Here is a 22,445-nt window from a genome sequence, read left to right on the forward strand (position 1 = left end):
GTGTGTGTGTGTGTGTATTACTGTCATCAAGTCGATTCGTACAGTGATCCCATCGGTCAGAATATCCCTTCCCCTTTGGGTTTCCGAGTCTGTGTATCTTTATAAGATCAGGCAGCCTCGTCTTTTTCCCACAGAAAGACAGGTCGGTTTAAACTACTGACCGTTTGGCTAATCATCCAAAAGATAGCCCACAATATCATCAGGGCTGTGTGTGCGTGTGTGTGTGTGTGTGTATTTTTTTCCCCGTGGGTTATTAGTTTTGGTTTGGTTCTCATTAGCCAGAATTAGGTCCCATGTTTAAAATTAACTAATTACTGACAAATAGAATGCTGGCACCATAATGGGTTTCTGGCAAGCAATTGGAGGCAATGTAAAGTGTCTCTTTAAGTAGTAAATGTTGCAGGGTTGGCTCACCCTTTTAAATATGATTATTTCTAAATTTGTGTGCATCTTAACTATCTTAAAAATAATTTCGGGTACTATACATCAAACTTAAAGGTAGGGACAAATTGTTTTGATTTTTTTAAATGAAATGTTTATAAGATTCTGTTTCAACAGTTACAAATTTAAATGGAATTTTGACATTTCATGTCATAAGCTATTGAGTAACTATTACATCTGTTTTAAGAAAGCTTTAAATTTCTATAATTTAAAGTTATCTCTTCTTATAATTAAAGCATTTATTAGGTTTGTTCATTGATATTTTTGTTTTAAAGTGAAAAGGAGGCCTGGAAAACAGAATCTGAAACAATTAAAGAAGAAAAGAGAAAACTTGAAGATCAAATCCAACAAGATGCTATAAAAGTAAAAGAATATAATGTAAGAGAAACACTTTCAAGAATAGAATACAGTACTGTGCAAACTAAGAGGGTTAGGTTCAACAGAATTTGGGCCCAGCTACCTCTACCAACCGATCTGAAAGGGAGGGGTCACAGTAGCAGGTCTTAGTTGGCATGGGAGAAAAATGTAGAACAAAAATAAACAGCACCAAAGAGACTAGGCTTTCTGGTCCAGTGAGACCACTGGACCGCCCAACTCTGTGACCCGCAGTCACTCTTCAGATCTGGAGCCGAGCTCACCCGAGGCTCAATCACTAGTCAAACAAGGAGCACTTTATACGGGGAACAGCACTTTTGCTCATTTAAGGTCGGTAATCAGTGAGATAATTGATGTTATTTACAGGATTATGTATTATATGTGAGATGAGATAAAATATGTATGAAATGTTGAATGTAAAACTGACGATTGCTCTGTAAGCCTCCACCTAATTCACAATAAAAAAATTTTTAAATAATATAAATATGTCTTTTGCAGAATTTACTTAGTGCTCTTGAGGTGGATCCAGATGAAATGAAAAAAATACTTGCAGAAAATAGTAGAAAGATCACGGTCTTAAAAGTGAATGAAAAGTCACTCATAAGGCAATATACAACTTTAGTAGAAATGGAACGACAACTGAGAAAAGAAAATGGGAAACAAAAGAGTGAATTGATGTCAATGGAATCAGATGTTTATGAAAAAATTGGATGCTTGCAAAGATTTAAGGTATACCTGATTTTTGTTTTGATTCTTATTTTAAAATTTTTCAAAAATGGAGAGGATAATATCATGAACACCCATTACCTGGGTGTTAACATTACAGTTAACATGTAGTAACATTTCACTGTAATTTTTTCATTTGATTTTTTTGTAGAAATATTTAAGTTGAAGGCACTTCTCCCCTATTTTATTATGTGTTTAAAAAAAAAACTTAAGATATATTTTTGCATAACCCAAATGCCTTTATCAGAGCTATCAAAATGAATAGATATATATCTAATATTGTCCTTGCATCATTTGACTTGTTCCTCTCTCCCTACACCCTGGTGTGTAATGGTTACTCATTGGGGTGCTAACCATAAAGTCAGCTGTTTGAAACCACCAGTTGCTCTGTGGGAGAAAGATGGGCCTCTCTACTCATATAAAGAGTTACAGTTGCAGAAACCCAAAGGAGGCACTTCTACCCTCTCTTATAGGGTCACAGTGACTTGTAATGGACTCATTGGCCGTCAGTTTGGTTTTAGAGTTTTCTATCCCTTGTATTTACTATGACAGCTTTGAAGCTATAATTTAATTAGAATTAAACTTTTTGTGTGTCAGGAATACTTGTTGCTCTATAATTTTTATTACAAGATTTTATGGGACATAATGTGTAGTTGTCCTACATTTCATGATTGAATACTGTTACTAAGTGATTTACACAACTGATAATAGTTACATACCATGCGTTGATCAGTTCTTTGTCAGTCTTCCTAATGGCTCTAGCATTCCGTTATGATTGTTGCCTGGCTCAGTTATTTCATTAGGAGTAGCCATATTGTGATTTCCTAATTATATCATTCTTTCTACACGTATTAGGAAGCATTGTTTTCTCATTAGCCCAGGCTATTTGGTTGCCCTGAAGTGTAGTTCCTCTCAGAAAAGCAAGATCAATGCTTCCTTCTTTCCTTTAATTACCAGCTTTGAGAATATAGAATTGATGTACTATGCTTCTGCTTATTTTGTTTTCCCCTCAGATTTATCTTTTTCTTAAATGTCACACAATAGACTCATAAGCTTTTAAATAGTCACTTATCTCCATTCCCGAGTGCCATTATCCATCACCAGCTTTGCCTGCTAGGAGCCCTTAAAGCAGGATCTTTTGTCTCTTTATCAGGAATATACTGGTCTTTGAGCCAAACTGTATTGTTTTCTGCACAATAATACATCCTGTGTACCTCATTACAGTACTTCATTTTGTAGTGGATAAAAGTCTACATTCTTTATCTGTGTTATATCATAAATTTGGTTATTCCTCGTTTTTTCTTTCTTTATCAGGGTCCATCAGTCTTGAGTGTACTTGTTTCTGGAATTTGTAATTACACAGAGCAACTAAAAGTTGAAATTTTTCCCCTGGTGCTACAGAAACATTGTAGTTCCTTAAATAAATATATTTTAAAAATATATTTTAAGTATATTTAATAATTTATTTTTAATAGTTCTGATGGCAACTATCTGAAACAAAGCTGATGACAAGGACGTGAATCAAATGATATACAGACTTGATGTTGTTTATTAAAGATACTTGTGTTAACAATGGATTCTTTTCCTCCCTAGATACTCTTTTCTTCTTTTTAGGGGAAAAATAATTTTTCTTTTGCTAGAAAGCTAGTCTAACTGCAATAAGCAGAAATAGTGAAGCTGTAAAAGTTGGTTATAGAAATAACAATTTTGCCGTTCAACTATTAAAAGACAAGTTTTTTATCTTATAAAAGCTGTCCAAAGGTACATTCTGAATGACATATTTAATTTAATTATAGTTCATAATAATGGGAGTTATAAAAAAGGAGCACTTGTGATATCGTTGTTGTCTGAGCTGTGGTCAGCATGGTCTGCAGTCCACCACCACTAGCAGCTTCTCCAGAAAGAGCCGGGGCTTTCTCCTCTAGTAACCGTTTCCGAAACACTCTAGAGGCGCTGTGAGTCAGCCTTGGCTTGATGTCAGCGACTGTGGTTTGGTTTATGGTTGTTTGCCTTTATCTCTATTATGATTTAGGATTTCGAAAAATGATTATTTCTCATATGAAAGAAATCAATTTGTTGCTACAGATTATTGATCTTTTCCATGTGGGAAATATTTATGTTTTTTAAGTGGTTGTAACATCTGTTTTTCCAAAAGTTGCATGTGCTTAACCAGAAGAAGTTACATAAAAATAACTCAGTATATTCTTGTTTACCTAGGAAATGGCTGTCTTCAAGATTGCAGCTCTTCAAAAAGTTTTAGATAATAGTGTCTCTCTGTCAGAACTAGAATTGGCCAATAAACAATACAATGAGCTGACAGCTAAGTACAGGGACGTCTTGCAAAAAGATAATATGCTTGTTCAAAGAACAACTAACTTGGAACACTTAGAGGTAAGTTTATGTTATCCGTAGCCCAGAGATATTAACCACTCTACTTCAGTGTCTCTCTGTATTTCTTTGCGGACAAGGGTTTATAGATCTTAATGTAGTAAAATTTATTTGTATCTACATAAATGTAAGGATTGTCATTTTCAGATGAAAGTTAATTTTAAATATTTTGTTCCTGAACGTAAAGAAACATACACGTATAGCATAGTATGTATGTTTCTATGGTTGCAGTGTGACTTCTGGACAGTTTCACTGGGTCATCTTCCATGCTCCACTCTCACAATGTAGCTGAATCAAGGCCCTTTTCATCAGGCACTTAAAAAAGGAGGCGAACATGTCATTAGACGCCTATCCCTTCTTCTTATACCTGCTCCCGGAGTAAATTATTCTTGTGGTCCTTAGATTCTCTTCCTTGGAATGGATGTAAATGATAATGAATGTGTTATTATTATTAATGGTTCTTTGTGGATTATAGATAAACTTTGCAATTCTCCTTTTACTGTAGGGTGGAGTATTACAATATCATTCAAACAGTCTGTAAATATGGATTAGGCATTTTCCTGTGCTCTTGCCACTGGATAGCTGTACCTTTTCCAGTAGACAAAACTAGTTGTGATGTGGCTTAGTCTAAGACCCTTTCATAGGAACAGGATGAGATCTAAATGATGTGGGCTCAAAAGCGTTTCCTTCTGTATCTCTACATGTTCACTAAACAAATCATCATTTTGAATAGCTTTCAATGACTTCTAAAAAATTAACTTAGTAATTATGAATAATATCTCTGACTCGTTTTAGTATATTTTACTATTGTCGAAAAGATATGTTAACTTTTCTAAAAAGTTCTGAATGCTTAATTATGATCACTTCTTTTTGTTCTCATTCTCTGTGTCTTCTCTCTGCCCTCTAATGAGTAAATCCTACACAAGAATTATCTTGTACAATATCAAGAAGAAATTTTTATTTTGATCTGTTTTTCCATAAACCTTTATCTTTCCTCTTTGGTCAATATTCGAGCTTATATTTTAAAACTGGTCGACTGTCCTAAATACTAAAGATGAAAAAATAAATGCTGTCTTTCTGATTCTTACCTTTAGAATCAAAGGTGATGTTAGGCGCTGTTGGTTTGGTTCCTATTCCGCGTGGCCCCGTGTACAAGAGACCAGCACACTGCCTGACCCTGCGAGCTTACTCACTGCAGCCGCTCCTTCAGCTCGTTTCCTTGAGGGGCTCGCTCTGTTTTGTTGCCAAGCATTATACTCTTTGTCAGGGACTGATTCCTTCTCATGAGATGTTCAACGTATGTCAGACGAAGTCTCACTCTCTTTGCTTCTAAGGAGAATCCTGGCTGTACTTTTCATTCTTCTTTACCAACAATGTAATTCAAAGGCATTTATTCTTTGGTTTTCCTTATTCATTGTCCAACTTTTGCATTCATGAGATTGAAAATACCATGACTTGGGTCAGACATGACCCTGAAAGTGTTCCTGAAAGTGACATCTTTGCTTTTTAATATTTAAAAGAGGTCTTTTGTAACACATTTGTCCACTGCAATATGTCATTTGATTTCTTGATTGCTCCTTCCGTGAGTGTTGATTGTAGTTTCAAATCAAATGACATCCTTGACAACTTTGATCTTTTCTCTGCTTAGCATGACTTTGTCTCTTGGTCTAATTGTTAAAATTTTTTTTTGATCTGTAATCCATACTGAAAGTTGCAGTTTTTTATCTTCCGTAGCGAGTGCTTCAAGTCTTCCTTGCTTTCCCAAGCAGGTTTGTGTCATCTGCATATTGCAGGTTGTAACTGAGAATGTTCCAATCCCGATGGCATATTCTTGTTCATGTAATGCTGCCGGGATTATTTGCATGTCATACAGATTGAGTAAGTATCACAAGATACAACCCTGGCACACACCTTCCCGGGATAGCATGTGCTAATGTCCTTAGAAAGAGATAGGTAACTCGCTTCTGAAGTCTAGAGAAAGAAGAGTTGTTGTCTGCCTCGGTGGAGGAAATGCAGTTTATGCTGACCCTTGGAGAGTTTTAAAAAGCAGACACAGGTAAGCGAGGAAGAGACTTTCACTCAGAAATGCACAAGCAACAGTGAAAGAAACTGTGGAGGGAAAACTTCATTTTTCTAAATGTTGAGTATTTTTCGAAGTGAAAAGGATTGTGGTAAATTATGAAACAGATTGGTTGAGATTATTTGTGATAAGCAGTGGAAAGGCTTTGCTTTTGAGTTTTAATAATAATTTTGAGATGGGAGATATAATACGAGAATTCCTATGTCCAAAATATTCATGTGATTGTGTTCTAATCCTTGAGTGTCTCATCATTTTGAAACCTTAAAAATGTGGATATAATTATATTTTAATCTTTGTCATTTATATGAGGAGCTTCAAAGGGTTTGTAGAAAAAGCCATTTTCCCCATGAACTTTTTGAAGTGTCCTTATAAATTCACATATATGCTAACTAATTACTTCAGCAAAATCTGTTTAATATCTGTATTCAAGTTGTTGAGACAGGCATTTACTTATGTTCATAAGGTTTATGAGTCAGGAATTCAAGCAGGACGAAGTTTGATTAAAATATAACTATCTCACATCGGGCACCGAAGTTTGATTAAAATATAACTATCTCACATCGGGCACCGGGGCTAGAATGCCTTAACCGCTGCCTCTCAGCTGGGGCTGTGTACCAGGTGTCAGTACGTATCTTCCCCACACAGCTTGTCTGTCTGTCCCTGCGGGACTTACCACACGGCCCCTCTGTGCTGGAGCCCTGGAGTTCAAAGATCACATTCAATGACTTAGCTTTGGAAATCACACGATATGAACCTCTTTTGTACTTTATTGCTTAAAACTGTGCAGATTTAATGGCAATGGTAGGAGTGCCAAAAGGTTGTGACTTTAAAAAATGTTAAGACTGTAACAACTTGTTGTATTGTAGGAAATCTCTGCCCAGCTGATTTACAGCTGACTGTGTTATTGGAGACGTTAAATGAATTATCTCAGAGCCATCAGCCAGTTGAGAGACCTGTTACTTTTATCTCTTTCCTACATTTCCTGCATCTCAGTTATCTTTCCACACAACTCTTGTATCCAAGGTCCCTGGGTGGTGCAAACAGCTTGCCACCAACCTAAGGCTGGCAATTCAAACCCATGAGACATGAGCACGAAAGAGAGGCCTGGCAACGTACTTACAGAGAAAACCTTGGAAGAAGTTATCATCTAACATGGGGCTCCCATGGGTCAGAATTGACTTGAAGATAATAGGTTGTTGGTGGTGGTTTGTTTGTTTTCTGATAGACATTTATATTAGTAATACCTTTGTTTTATTCATTTTTATTATGATAGCTATTGCTCTTATCCCTATCTTCAGTCTGACTTCTTTTTACTACCCCCAAAATAATCCTTCTGAACCTGAATCTGAATGTGTCACTCCTTGACATGATGGATGGATGTATGGATTGTGATAAGAATTGTACAATCCCCAATAAAATGATTTTAAAAAACAAACAAGCAAAAAACCTTAAACATCACAGTAACATTTACAAGTTACAGTCATTTGGACTTGATATATTTGGAGACCACTATTCAGTCTCTTACAATATAATAAAAAGATGATCTAATCCCAATTATAATCTGAAAAAAAAAAAACCCTTACAGAAATTTTCAGTCACTTGAGGGTAAAGGTGAAGGCCATCTTGTGTTAAATCCCCTGCTTACCTCCTCTCAGGTCTTGTAAGGAGCTTCACTCACAATGTATGTGGCAGTTACACAACCCAGTGTGCTTTCCTGGGTTCTGTTGTACTGGTTGTGTTCTTCATCTCGACAACTCGCCTACTTTATCGCCCCGGGAACCTTTGTTCGTCTTTCAAAACTTGTTCAGGCATTACTTTTTCATCTAGAGCCACAGTTTTAAGGTCATATATTGTCAGAATAGACTTGGTGAAAATTAGATTTTAAAATGTAAAGAAAGAAGTGGGGAATAAAATGTTTTCTGTTTTAGAGCTAGTGGGTTTGCTAATATATTAGCTCTTTCCTTGCTGATTTTTTTCTCAATACAGATTTTGTATAATGTTTTTCAGTGACATTTCTTCAACCATTCTAGGTATGAGAGCCTTCAAAAAGTTTGTAAAAAACTGAATGAAAAACCATGGACTTTGTCTAAGAATTGTTAAAGCCCCTCCCGTATCCTTTTATTTTTCTCTGCATTGGTATCCTTGTTTCTTTCTAGATCTTTACTTTCTGGATGAATATTCTTCTTATTTCTCTGTTTGACTGCAGACTTCATCCCCACTTCAAACCCCACTGCACACAGAACCATGTAGGCTCTAAATGATGCGTCCTATGAGGCCAGACTTTTATCTGTTTCTTTCTATCCCGGCCATCAGCACATACCACTGTTAGTATACTAGGTGTGATCAGCAGCGATTTGAGTGCAGGAGAGGTGCAAACACTGGTTTGTGGAGGTAATGCGGCTCTGAATACGCCAGTTCAGCCAAAATGAACATACACTTTCGATTGTAAAAGTATTACAAATGGAGGGCCCCATTTTGGATGCATAGGATTTTAATGATTCTTTTCTTGAAGTCTATTTCTAAATAACATTTTGTATTATGTTAACGGTATTATGTTTATGAAGTTATTATTAGTTGGGGAGGAACTTCTAATTGTATAAAAGTCTTGATTTGAGATTTAAGAGCTATCATTTGAATTTAAGATGATGTCATTTCTGTGACAATTTTCTGATTTGCCATTTACTGTCTCTGTGATGTGTCTGTCATATTCAGTGTGAAAATGCATCCCTGAAAGAACAGATGGGGACTATAAATAAAGAACTGGAGATTACCAAGGAAAAACTGCACACTATTGAACAAGCATGGGAACAAGAATCTAAATTAGGTAACTGTTATTCTTCTGGTAATATAAGACCTGCTAGTAATTGTTTTTTCACTTAAAGTTCACTTTCTCAACCAGCTAAAAAAGACATGAACTCTAGGCATAAAGTTTATTTAGCAGGAAGTTGATGAATAACATCCTGTATTACATCCTACCCAATTTTTTTTCTGTTTGTAAATTAGATTTAATGAAATCATGTATGTTAAAAATGTGTGACTAAGCATGAACTATTAGAACCATCTAGTAATTGGTGTAACATTGGTGATAATTATGATATAACTATATTTTAAATATAGTAGCTATGAGTTAGAATCCACTTGATGCCTGTATAGTAATATCACAGTGTCTATTAAAACCATTTTTCATCAACTTTGTAAAACCCCCTTGTATTTCCTTATATGTTTTACATACTTTAATATGATAAATATTTACGGTATATATGCTGTATTCATGTAAGAAACCTCCATGGCTCTGTCAGCTTATCATACAGCGTATCATACAAGTCCATATAATCGGTGCTATGCATGAGCTCATTTTTGAAGCCATTGTGTCCGTTAAATGTATACAAAATCCAAATAATACCTATAGCTAGGGGATCCTATTTGGCGGTATCTCCAATATGGCTTCATTTTTTTGTGCTTTACAACTGGAGTACATGATTCTTTAAAATCGAGTTACTAGATTTTTATTCACAAAGTAGTGTAGCTCCAGTGGATACCTTCTCATACTAATTTCCTTTTAAGTGCACACACACACACACACACACACACACACACACACCAGAAAACGGCGAAAAGGTCCGCTGGATGGAGCTTTTGTAGTATGCATTTTTCCCATTAGACGAGTATCCAGCAACTTGGTCTGAGTTAGTGCAGCCAGAGGTGTTGCTTGGGAAGGTTCTCTATGTTCACGGTGAATTTTTTCGTAAAAGCAGTTTTACTTGAACCTCGTTTTTTGTGATGGCCGATTCAAGAGAACAACATGCGGCTGTGAAATTTTGTTTCCTGCTCAGAAAAAATGTCACAGAAACTGTTACGATGTTGAACACAGCTTGTAAGGACAGCGCTGTGTGAAAAATCCAAGTATACGAGTGGTTTTCTCGTTTCAAAGAAGTTAAATGTCAATTGATGACAAACTTTGTTCTGGATGCCCGTCAAATTCATTCATGTACTTGTGCTCAGGCCATTGAAGAGATGGGCAAGTTATGTGGACTATCTTGGAGCTCGGTTCAGGGAATTTTAACAGAAGATTTGGGAATGAGAAGGGCACTATGAAATTTGTGCCTTGGGTTCTGACTGACCAAGAAAAAATGTGGAGTGGAAACCTGCCGTGCTTTGAAAGAACAGCTCTGAAGCGACCCATACTTTCCCCCCAAGATCATTACTGGTGCTAGACAAGGTGCTATTCTTATGACCCCAAAGCACACATCAATCAAGTCGGGGGAAGACTCCATCATCGCCTTGCCCATGAAAAGCTCGTCAAGTGAAATCAAAGATCAAGACAATGCTCTTTTTCTTTTTTTCAAATGTAAGTGGGATAGTGCATATGGAGTTTGTTCCACCAGGTCAGACTGTTAATCAGGCATTCTAGTTAGAGGTTCTGAAAAGATTGCATAACAGTGTGTGACAAAAAAGGACTGATTTGTGGCAGACGGGGGACTGGTTTTGCCACCATGACAATGTACCTGCTCACGCAGCCATTTCAGTGTGTCAGTTTTGGGCAAAAAAAATAGCATGCCTCTCTTGCCCCATGGACCTTACTTACCTGAACTCACTGTAATTTGATGACCTAGAAGAGGTGAGGGGAAAAAAACACGAGCCATCTAAACAGATGAGTTTGAAAAATATTTCTATGAATGGTCTTGCAGCTTTGGCAAATGTATTAAGTGTAATGGGGAGCACTTTGAAGGTGATAAGGTTGTCTTGTCAAGACATTTAAATACATAGGTTTTGGGGGGAAATTCAGTTGTTTTTTGGATACCCCCTCATATGTATGTGTGTGTATTTATATACATACATACATAAATAGATGCATGGAAAATGGAATTAAAAGTCATTGAACTATATGTGTGTGTATATATACATGTGTGTGCCTCAGTGTGTACACACACACAAGTTTTTGAATCCCAGATTATGATATTTCCTAATCTTGGTGGCAAAGCAGTTATGGATTGGGCTGCTAACTGGATGGTCAGCACTTCAAAGCCATCAGCTGTTCCAAGGGAGAAAGATGAGGCTTTCTACTCCCTTAAGAGTTACAGTCTTGGAAACCCATAAAGGTCAGTTGTCCTATGAATTGGAATATATTTAATGGCAGTGAGTTTGTTTCTTTGTGTTTTTGTGTATACTAAACACTATAGTCCTGGTGGCATCATTGGTAGCCCAAGGTCAGCAGTTTGAAAATCAAGCCACTCCACCACAAAAAGAAGAGGCTTTCCACTCTATTAAAAAGTTACAGTCTTAGGAATCCACAGAGGGCAGTTCCACTCTGTCCAATAGAGTCACTATGTGTTGAAATCAACTTGAAAGTGTACTAAGTGCTTATTATGTTATTTCATAGATCTTATGAGGAACATATGTTTTTGTAATTTTAAGATTGATGGAAAACATAAATTCAGTGGGACCACAGATTACATATAGGCAACATATAGCAAAGCCACATCTAGAATCTAGGTGTGTCATTGTTCATAGTTTATATGATATCCATGCAACTGTATTGCTTCCCTATCTAGAATATCAGATATATCTACAGAAGGATTTTGATACATGCAGCATGAGAATTTATTTTATTTTGTTGTGCATAGGAAATGAATCTACCATGGATAAGACCAAGAAATCAATAACCAACAGTGAAATTGTTTCTATTTCAAAAAAAATCACAATGTTGGAAATGAAGGAATTAAATGAAAGACAGCGAGCTGAACATTCTCAAAAAATGTATGAACATGTCAGGAATTCATTAAAACTAATGGAAGAACGTAATTTTGAATTGGAATCCAAATTTGCTGAGGTATGATATTGTAATTAGTAATAATAAAAGTAACCGTGGTAGACTGTGTTAGTCCGGATAACTAGAGAAACAAAGTAATAGGCATTCATACATGTATCGGAAAGAACTTTATATAGAGACTAATTGTACATTAAGAAAACATCCCAGTCCATAAGGCCAATATTAGTCCATCTGTACAATGCTAGTCCATAAATTCCTCTTTAGACTCATGCAGTTATGCAATAATGCTGAATGCAGGAAGATCACAGGCCAGTGGGTGGAAAATCTTGTGGATCCAGTGGTGGTAGAAGCATCTCAGCGCTGGCAGGTCTCCACATGGCTCCTACAACTCCCAGGGCTCTGGCTGCATCAGTGTAGCATGTGGCTTGTAGTCAGGATTATCTGGCAGGAAGTGAGTTTATGTCCCGCCTCCAGTGAGCTATTTATCTCCTTAGCACCTATAATCAAGCTGTGACCTGATTGACAGGGTAAACTCAACCCCTTCACTCTCATGTCTCAAATTGACAACAGATTATGTAACTTCCACATAGACATAGGTATTATTGTTTGTTTGTATCTCTGAAGCATACTAATATTGTGCCTTTATTCTATATAATAAGTAAATATTTCTTTTTAAATCTAAATGATTTATTTCTTACTTTATACTATTAGATTAACTGTGAAAATGTTATTTGTAGTAATGGAACTACCTTCCAATACCATTCATTCATTTATCAAATACTTATTTACTGAGTGCCTATTGCATGTTAGGCATTGTATAGGGTCTGGTTCTATAGCAGTGAAAGATAGTAATCCTTGCCTTCAGGACATTTATAATTTATTAGAAGGGTTTGAACATGTGTTATATGATCAGAATGATTAAATTCCTTGCTATATAATGTAGTTTGCCAATATTCAACAATTTATGACAAAGTATCATGCTTATAATTTTCATTTGCTTACCTGTAGAAATTAATCTATGTTCAAAGCCATATATAACATGTTTATTTTAAATCAATATTAATAAACTTTTATTATCTTTTTTAGATTTACTTATAGATGATACAGTATCATTTTAGCCAAATGTAATGATTATACTGGATTCCAAACAAGAAAATCAGATGTTCAGATATTATTACTAATGAGTTATCTAGAATACTTGTGTTACTTGAATTGAAATACAAGTAGGGTTTCTAAAATTGTTTTAGTATCTGAATCAATGCAAAGAAGGCTGAAGTACTTCAAAAGCTAAATTCCAAGAGGAACATTGCTAAAGCAATGTATCTGAGCGTTTCTTTCATGTTGTTTTCCTTAGCTTACTAAAATCAACTTAGACGCACAGAAGGTGGAGCAGATGTTAAGAGATGAGTTAGCCGACAGTGTGAGCAAAGCAGTCAGTGATGCTGACAGGCAAAGGATTCTAGAATTCGAGAAGAAGGAAATGGAGCTCAAAATCGAAGTGTCCAAGTAAGCATGACTAACATGCATGCATTGTTAGTCAGTTTGGTTATTTGTATCTGCTCAATTTGTCTTGGAGAAAACTCATGACAAAAGCCCACATGGAAGATCCTTACTGCCAGCTAGTACTGCTTTATGTTGTTTTTTCAAAATAAGAACAATGTTTACCACTATTAACCAGGTTGATATTTTAAGTGGTTAAATAATAGGATTGAAGACGAAATGAGTTCTCAAGAATTATTGTTTTTCGGAATCTGGATAGGAATGTCAGATCACATGATTTTGGAATCAAGAGCCTGGGAAGCCTAGTCTTTCCACATACTGTTTTCTTGTGGAAGGAGCCATCACTTTATTTACTTAAACCTAGGTTTCTGCACTTAAATAAGGGCATGATAGTGCCTCTTCTACTTCTTTTATAAGATTTTAAAAACATAGTGAAAAGGTCTAATTTGGACTCAATTTACATTTCTTTGGACTAGTGCTCTATACTAGGTAGACCCTGTGCCAGCTATTAAACGTACGCCAACTCATACAAGTATACCTACTAGCCCTGAGATTATACTTTTGTTTTCTTTTTTTTGGTGAGGAAATAGGCACATCCAGCGAGAAAACAAAATCTATATAAATAATAAATCCTATGTCCCTCATAGATGCTCTATTCTCAATCTCCTTTTAATTAGCTGTTGTTACTGTGTGCCTTCAAGGCAATTACTATCTGTAGTCCTGATAGAAAAGCTGGGCTACTAACCCAGTGGTCAGTGGTTTAGACCCACTAGTTGCTCTCTGGGCAAAGCCTCCACCCCCCCCACCCCCCCCAAAAATAACCACTCGCTGTCATTGAGTTGATGCTGACTGATAGTGACCCTTTTGGACCAGGTGTAGAACCACCCCATGAGTGTCCAAGACTGTAACTGTTAATGGGAGCCGAATGCCTTATCTTCTACTTTTGGAGCTGCGGTGGTTTCAAACTGCTGGCCTTGCGATCCCAGCCCAACATGTAACCACTATGCCACCAGGGCTCCAAGAGATTATAATCACATTTTGTTGAGCCTTTTATAACCCTTTTGCAAGTTTCACTTTTACTTAGCCTTTTTCTTTAAGAAGAATTACTTCTATTTTTCTATCCTCATAAGTCTCATCTTTTGAAACAAAGTAATGTATTGTGATATTGTCCTATTTTATTCGTAAAAGATTTAAATAACTAGAATGAGAATTCATGATCAATATAAGATTATTACCTTATTTTAGCATATCCAAAACTAGGGTAGTATTGCATAGGGGAGAAAGGTTTGTTGGCCATATGCATTTGGAAAGTGATACAGTTTAGTCTGCATGAAATAATTGTCTACTTTAGAATTTCCTCTATTAAAATGTTCAATATAAGTACCGTTATTATGGAATTTCAAGAGGGAAATATGTTGGGAACGGAAGTTTTCACAGAGTGCTTCATATTTCTCATGGAATTATGTTTCTTGAAACAGTTTAGAAAACCTTGTTTTGGTATTTTATATATAGAAGATATGCAGGAAACAAATGACTTTTCCAGTGATCTAGAAATTTGTAACTTTAATATGCTCTTAGCAAATATAATTAATTATTCCTGGACTATTTTATCACAACCTAGACTCAGAGAGATTTCTGATATTGCCAAAAGGCAAGTTGAAATTTTGAACACACAACAACAGTCCAGGGAAAATGAAGTCCAGTCCCTCAGAATGCAGCTTTTAGACTATCAGGTATGTACCGTTTGGGCACTTTTGTAGATGAAGTCGTCTTTTGTCCTAAACTCCCAGTAGGTATTGAAATGATTTCTGAGTTTTATAAGAAGATAGGCCAACTAGAGGATTTCATTATTCTTATTACTTGGAACCAAATCACACAACACTTTCAGTTTAAAATCGGATTCATAATAGAAACAACAGTGATAACAACAACAAAATTTAGGTGTCTGTTGCTCCATTGTGCTGGCTATTGCCCAAAGTGAAGACACAATTGAATAGTAGTTATTCATAATAATATTTTCTCTTATAATTTTATGTAGTTTTATATATCCCTATATAAGTTATTTAGGATTAAAAGACAATAACCATTACATTATGTGTATAAGTGTTATTCTAATACTGTAATTTGCATATAGAAGTTAAAAATTAGAGCAGTTTTCCAACTTTTTGTTAGATGCCCGAGTATCGGTATAGAGGCCATGGCAGACTTCCTCTGGCTACACAAAGGAGAAACAGAACCCAACTCTTCACCAATCTGAGGCTTATAGTCAGGAGCCAAAAATCAGACATGTCCCCACCCTCCCTCCTGCTTTTACACTATTCTAATACCAGCAGTACCTCCTACAACACCTTACTTCTCTCCTGGGTTTGATAATGACCACACAGATCTCACAGACAATACATACAATTAAAGGGCTTTATTAGGGAAGTTAACGGGTTATCATAAGTCAGGATCATACAACATTAAGGATACAGTCTTTGGTTCATAGTAGGGCCTCTCCTTGGCCACAACTACACCTTTCTCTGGTTCTTACCCTTTCAGCCACATATCCCCTTAGTTTCTGCTTGGTGGGCCAGAAAGCCTGCCTGCAGCCCCTTTCCCTTAGTGTCTCATAGTCTCAGCAGCATTACCCCTTGGTTCTGCCTTCATGTGGCTCCGTTGCTCTGTCTCAGGCTCTCTAATGCAGTAGCTTCTGGTGCCTCTCATCTCTGCTCCCTCCACTTCAGGAATGAATCTTGAACCAGTTCCACTAGTGACTTTTCTCCTTGGATGAGCCCAGAAATTTCCTCCCTTCTTAATACTGAAATGGCTTCTTACTTCTAAAAGGAATTCCTACTTCTGAAATAGGCTCCTTCTTATCTGGGTATAGCAACCAAAACTCGTCAATCCCTTCTCGTAGTAATTCACTCAGTCACTGGTCCCGCCCAATCATTTGGTAGGGGTGCACAGATGTGATTAGAAGAGCCATGTTAAGCAATTTCATTTCTACAGGGAGGGTAGAAGGAGAGTGGGTAGGAAAGAGGGAACCGATTACAAGGAACTATATGTGACCTCCTCCCTGGTGACGGACAACAGAAAAGTGGGTGAAGGGAGACGTCGGACAGGGCAAGATATGACAAAATAATAATTTATAAATTATCAAGGGCTCATGAGGGCAGGGGGCGTGGGGAGGGAGGGGGAAAATGAGGACCTAATGCCAGGGGCTTAAGTGGAGAGGAAATGTTTTGAGAATGATGAGGGCAATGAATGTACAAATGCGCTTTACACAATTGATGGTGTGTATGGATTGTGATAAGAGTTGTATGAGCCCCTAATAAAATGATTAAAAACAACAACAACAACAAAGCAATTTCATTTTGCTGCAAGGCCGTAGTTGGACTTTAAAATGTTTGTTTCTATGGTTTTACCTAGGTAATTATTTATATAAAAGAAGGATTAAATCCTATTGGAGCTAATATACATTGTTCTAAAATTTTGTTTATTATTTGTGGCTTTAAAACCAATATAACTTTAATTGGAAAATGTTTAAACTTTGTACAAAAATGCATTTTCTTTTAATATTAGGCACAGTCTGATGAAAAGGCACTAATTGCCAAGTTGCACCAACATATTGTCTCGCTTCAAATTAGTGAAGCTACTTCTCTTGGTAAGTTGGAGTCAATTACATCTAAACTGCAGAAGACGCAGGCTTATAATTTGCGCTTAGAGCAAAAACTTGATGAAAAAGAACAGGCTCTTTATTATGCTCGCTTGGAGGGAAGAAACAGAGCAAAACATCTGCGCCAAACAATTCAGTCTCTACGCCGCCAATTTAGTGGAGCTTTACCCTTGGCGCAGCAGGAAAAGTTTTCTAAAACAATGATTCAACTACAAAATGACAAACTGAAGATCATGCAAGAATTGAAAAATTCTCAAAATGAACACAGAAATATGGAAAATAAAGCACTGGAGATGGAATTAAAACTAAAGGGCTTAGAAGAGTTAATAAGCACTTTAAAGGATTCCAGGGGAGCACAAAAAGTAAGATTAAATTTTACGATTAATATTTCTATACACTATATATGTGCATGTAAGACAATTTATTTGTATATGATTAAAATTTTAATGTATTCAGTTCTATGCTATAGAATGTATATGTGTTAAAAATGACTTTTCTGAACATAGATTTTGCTAAAAATGTTTATGTTGTATGAGAGAGGTTTGAAACTAGACCCCATGTATACATAAATTTAGTACTAATTGTAATTATTTTAGTTATCATTGCAGTAAACAGCAGTGGAGGGCCGTATCAGACCTCCACTAGCCTCCCTATTGCCATGAGGCAAGGGTCAGACATACCTCCAGGCTCTTTCTTCTGACATTAACTGTACCCCCCGCTCCACTCTGCATTTATGCTGGGTTCGATAGTTCACTTCAGTGGCCACACAGAACTTAGAACACAATTGTTCTGAACACATCGAACACAGTTGTTCAATTTGTAACAAAGAAAATATATTCTGCATATCAGATATTTACAGTACGATTCATAACAGTAGCAAAGTTACAGTTATGAAGTAGCAATGAAAGTAATTTTATGGTTGGGGGTCACCACAACATGAGGAACTGTATTAAAGGGTTATGGCATTAGGAAGGTTGTAAGTCACATTGGTAGAGTGAAATTTCATAATAAAGCTCTTCTACCAAAGATTTTTTAACTTCTACCAAATAGAGTATGTATACACTAAGAGAGAAGATTAGAAAAAAGAGAGAGTGAGAGAGATTAGTCAGTTGCTGTTACCAAGCCTCTGGCTAGAGGAGGGGTGAGACATCATTCAAGCAGCAGTAGAGCAAGGAGACGTTGGACCTCCCCAGGGCCTTGGTCGAGCAAAGTTCAACATCTCTCTCTGACGTGGCGGACGCCTTGGAGACCAGATGCATCAGAGACAGTGGCACAGGACTATTGGGTATGTTCACATCTGGCCAGAGACTATGGAATTTTGGGACAGTGGCAGGAGGGCTCCTTCTTGGCCCATGGAGACAAGGCCAAGGGATCATGTGGCTGAGAGACTGAGAAACTTGGCTAGCATGTTGCAAAGACTGAGAACGGGAGGGAGACGCTTGATGGCTGGATGAGGAGAACAATGACTAGACCCTTCTTGTTTGCTGATGCTAAATCGTGTTAACCTATTGACTTGTGGTCAAAGTAGGTGCCTCGGCTGATATTCGGGTCGGCTTATACCCAAGTATATATGGTAATCACAAAAACAATTTACTTCTAATTATAATAAGCGAAAATTTGTCTTGAAGCATGATATAGCGTGGGTAACAGTCTTAATAAAACAACAGTAAACTACATTGCTACATTTTGCGACAGTATGTGTAAAAAGCCAACATCAGTGGGAAGGTTGAGATAGCTTCTTTCTCACCAGATCAGAAAGTCTCGGGGCAGTCTTTGCAAGAGCACAACGAAGATCATCTTCCACAAATCTACTTCTGTATTTAGGCTTGATAACCAATAAGCTGGAAAACCCTGTTTCACAAAGATATGTTGTTGGAAATGGAAGAAGAAGGCACAACACAGTCTATGACAGGAAAGGATATTACTGGGAACACTTAATCCAGAATTTTGTAAGTGGCATTGTAGAGAAACCAGTTCTCGCTGCACCACTGTTAATAAGTTCAATGACCTCCTCTTGTGCTGTCTCAGGAGCATCTTCAACTTTAACTGGGAATGGGCTTCTGGCAAGTGCAAATGGGGTGTCAGGTAGATTTGGAGAGTATGACGACATTTCATCTGCAAGTACGTGCAAGTGTTCTTTCACAGAAATTATTGTCGTAATCCTTTTGTCTGGTTCAATGTCATGTTCCTCAAAGAAAGCAGATAATATAGGCAACATGCAAATTTTATTTTCATCCAATTTTTTTTTGCTAAAGCTGAAGTTTCATTTGGAATGATTGGATCTTTTCAGACAAATCGAGGCATGTTGCATTTGGTTCTTGCAGTGATAAATTTAACTCATTCAAGATGGCAAAGATGGCAACCAAGTAAGCTATTTACTGCAGTTCACTTTTATTGCTGAAAAGTGCTTTGAACTGTGGTCTTGCTTTTAATAAAAAAGTATTTTGAGTTCATCACGAAGCTCAAAAGTCTTAAAACTTTTCCTCTCGACAACCATCTCACTTCAGTGTGAAATAGCAAAGCATTATTGGGCGCATCCAACTCATTGCATAGTTGTGAAAACAGTTGACTTTTTAAAGTGCTTGCCTTTACAAAATTGACAGAACTTAATACACTTTTCATTACTTTTTGTAACTCTTGTAGCAGCGTCATTATTACTATTATTTGCTGATGAAGCATACAGTGAGTTCCAATGACTTTTGGTGACTCATTCAGTGCCAAACATTGAAATCTAGATCGACATCCTAGCACAGCTGGAGCACCATCTGTGCAAACACCACAAACCTTTTCCCAAGAGATCTTATGCTCTTCCAGAAATGAACCAACTGTGTCAAATGCATCCCGTGCAGTAGTTGTCATTTCAAGAGTTTTGCAAAAAAGAAACTTTAAAGTCACCATCATTACTATACCTCACGTAAACCAGTAACTTAACAATTTGCAAAGTCTGTAGATTCATCAAGCTGGATACTAAATATTGGAAGTGGAGCAGACTTAGTTTCCTGGATTGCCTGATCAAGATTATCAGCAGACATATCATCTGTTCTTCTGCAGACTGTCATTAGATAAGGAACTTGCACTCAATTTCATAACAAATTTGTCTCCGTTCATAACTCCAACACTGTCCTTGGCTGCTGGCCACAGTAAGTCCTCAGCAAACATGTGAGGTTTTATAGCTCTGGAGTTTCTGAGTGCCACCAAATACGAAGCTTCAGCGGCTGCTACGTTTTGTTTGTGGCACTTGTCACCAACGTCAAGTCTGGCTTTCTTGAATCCATCAGCTTTGCTTCTCAAATAGCTGGTATCCTTGCCGGCAAAGCTCGGATGCTTGTTATCAAAATGGCATTTTAGATTGTTCAGCTTCATAGATTCAGCTGATAGAACTTCACAAACAAATAACACTTTGTGGTTTCTCAATTCCTGCTGTAATTATTGAGGTAACAGCATACTGTAAAAAATCCTCACTATATTTCCTTAACGTTTTTCTCTACACGATCCATTGTCATGGGATGGTTTGCTAATGAAAATAATATATAACAATAGCTTAAATAATACAAAAGATGATACATGGCATAGTTCAGTCAATACAGTTCATTAAAATTTCCTGTGTTGTTTTCTTCCATACCTCTTACTATCACAAGGGGGCAGTATTCACATCAACCACAGCTGAATATAAAAAGACCGATCAGCATCCAGATTAAAGTTCCATGGTACAGATATTTTTTTTTTGGCAGTAGTTGATGATTTTACATTACACGATTTTACATTTACCCAGTAATTATATTTCATGAAGTGTTATTTTACCTCCAATACTGCTGCTTTCAACACAATAGCTGCTTTTAACAGAGTAGCTACTTTCAACACAGCAGCTGCTTTCTACACAGTAGCTGCTCTCTACACATGTGTGACTGGTCCACGTAAGTACATTATGGTAACCAACCCTGTCACATAAACCTGTATTTGAATGGGGTGTATGTAATGGGATTGGCGCAATGATGTCATCACCCTGGGTATTCGTATATTGGTTTATCTGCATGTGGGTGGTCCTGCCTGGAGATGGGTAGAGGAGCATTGTCTTGGTTCCTGAGACCATTGGAAATAGTGTTTTCCGATGGTCTTAGGCGGCCCCTATGTAAGGGACTTTCGACCCCAAAGGGTTTGTGACCCACAGGTTGATAACTGCTGCTCTACCACTATCATAATGGTAATTATTTGAAATATACTTTTCATAAATATCAACCGTTTAAGGTCATTTCTAAATAGTCTGCATTTATTTTTTAATAAAATTTATTTTTACTCTCACTTGATAGTAATTAAATGGAATATAGTTAACTAGCAACGGAACTATTTTCTCTGATCAAGAAATATTTAGAATTTCCTTATTTATTTGAAGTAAAACAGGTTACAGTATCTTGCATAGTAAATGTAGTACTTAAGTGTGATAAAGTGAATAAAAAACTGAAAATGAATGTTAATTATGAGTTTATCCATTTCAACATAATTTGAAAAAGCTTTTTACTTAAGATCTCACATATTCTCAGAGAAGAATCTCTGGAAGTTTTACATAAGCTTTGTTAGATGGCTCAACTAATGATAATTTTATGTATTATTTTAATGTACCATATGTTATAAGATGCCCAGAATATCAGCCGAGGCACCTAATTTTACCACAAAAACTGCATTCAAATGTGCTGAAAAACTCAGCTTATGCACGAGTATAATACAGTAGATTTAATGTTTTTCATTTTAATGAAAATTAATGGGATTTCTGTAACTAGGAATAATGGAGAAATCATTTATATAGCATTTACCTATATATGCTTAATTTGTAAATCTTCAGGTCATCGATTGGCATAGGAAAATAGAAGAACTCCGTCTTCAAGAGCTTAAACTAAATCGAGAATTAGTCAAGGATAAAGAAGAAATAAAATATTTAAATAATATAATATCTGAATATGAGCATACAATCAGTAATCTAGAGGAAGAAATTGTACAGCAGAACAAGGTTTCATTTTATATTTATTTTGATGTTTTTGGTTGAGACTTAAAGCATAAATATTGCTTGACTGACTATAGCTCCCATTATTATGTTATAAAATTTTCTGCATATTTTCTAAACATTCCAAGTATACATTTTTAATTTAGTTTTTGGAATAGTGGTTTTAATTATAAGCAACAATGCATACCCTTATATGTATAATTAATTTTTAATTTCACTATTAGTTATTTGACTTTTGACAGTTACAATATCTGCTGGTAGAATTAATGTTGGGGGAAAAAAGCAAGTATACTTCATAGACAGGGTATGCACATGCACATGAAAGCACATGCTTGCATCAGAGGTTTTATTATTTCTTCTCTCTCGAGTGCTCTTACCCCAGATACTCGTATTGTTTGTATAGTCCATACCGCTTTGACCAACCACTCCATTTACAACAGAAAATCCTACTGTCGGGATTTTCTCAATGGAGTGTATGTAGCTTCATTTTCCCAACTTGTCATTGCTTTTG

The 22,445-nt window shown here is 36.5% G+C and overlaps 1 protein-coding gene across 1 annotated transcript in view; it reads left to right on the forward strand.

Moving 5' to 3' along the window:
- CEP290 (centrosomal protein 290) overlaps positions 1-22,445 on the forward strand; it is a 97,703-nt gene that overhangs the window by 35,646 nt on the left and 39,612 nt on the right. Inside the window, exons 24-32 of the mRNA XM_045293067.1 lie at positions 717-819; positions 1,315-1,545; positions 3,760-3,933; positions 8,723-8,834; positions 11,635-11,840; positions 13,135-13,286; positions 14,902-15,013; positions 16,845-17,300; positions 21,776-21,940. Of these exons, the coding sequence (XP_045149002.1) occupies positions 717-819; positions 1,315-1,545; positions 3,760-3,933; positions 8,723-8,834; positions 11,635-11,840; positions 13,135-13,286; positions 14,902-15,013; positions 16,845-17,300; positions 21,776-21,940 (1,711 nt within the window). The remainder of the gene's footprint in view (positions 1-716; positions 820-1,314; positions 1,546-3,759; positions 3,934-8,722; positions 8,835-11,634; positions 11,841-13,134; positions 13,287-14,901; positions 15,014-16,844; positions 17,301-21,775; positions 21,941-22,445) is intronic.

The sequence above is a fragment of the Echinops telfairi genome, unplaced genomic scaffold (genome assembly GCF_000313985.2).
Source record: "Echinops telfairi isolate 266 unplaced genomic scaffold, ASM31398v2 ScPeMD7_2;HRSCAF=8, whole genome shotgun sequence".
Taxonomy (NCBI): domain Eukaryota; kingdom Metazoa; phylum Chordata; class Mammalia; order Afrosoricida; family Tenrecidae; genus Echinops; species Echinops telfairi.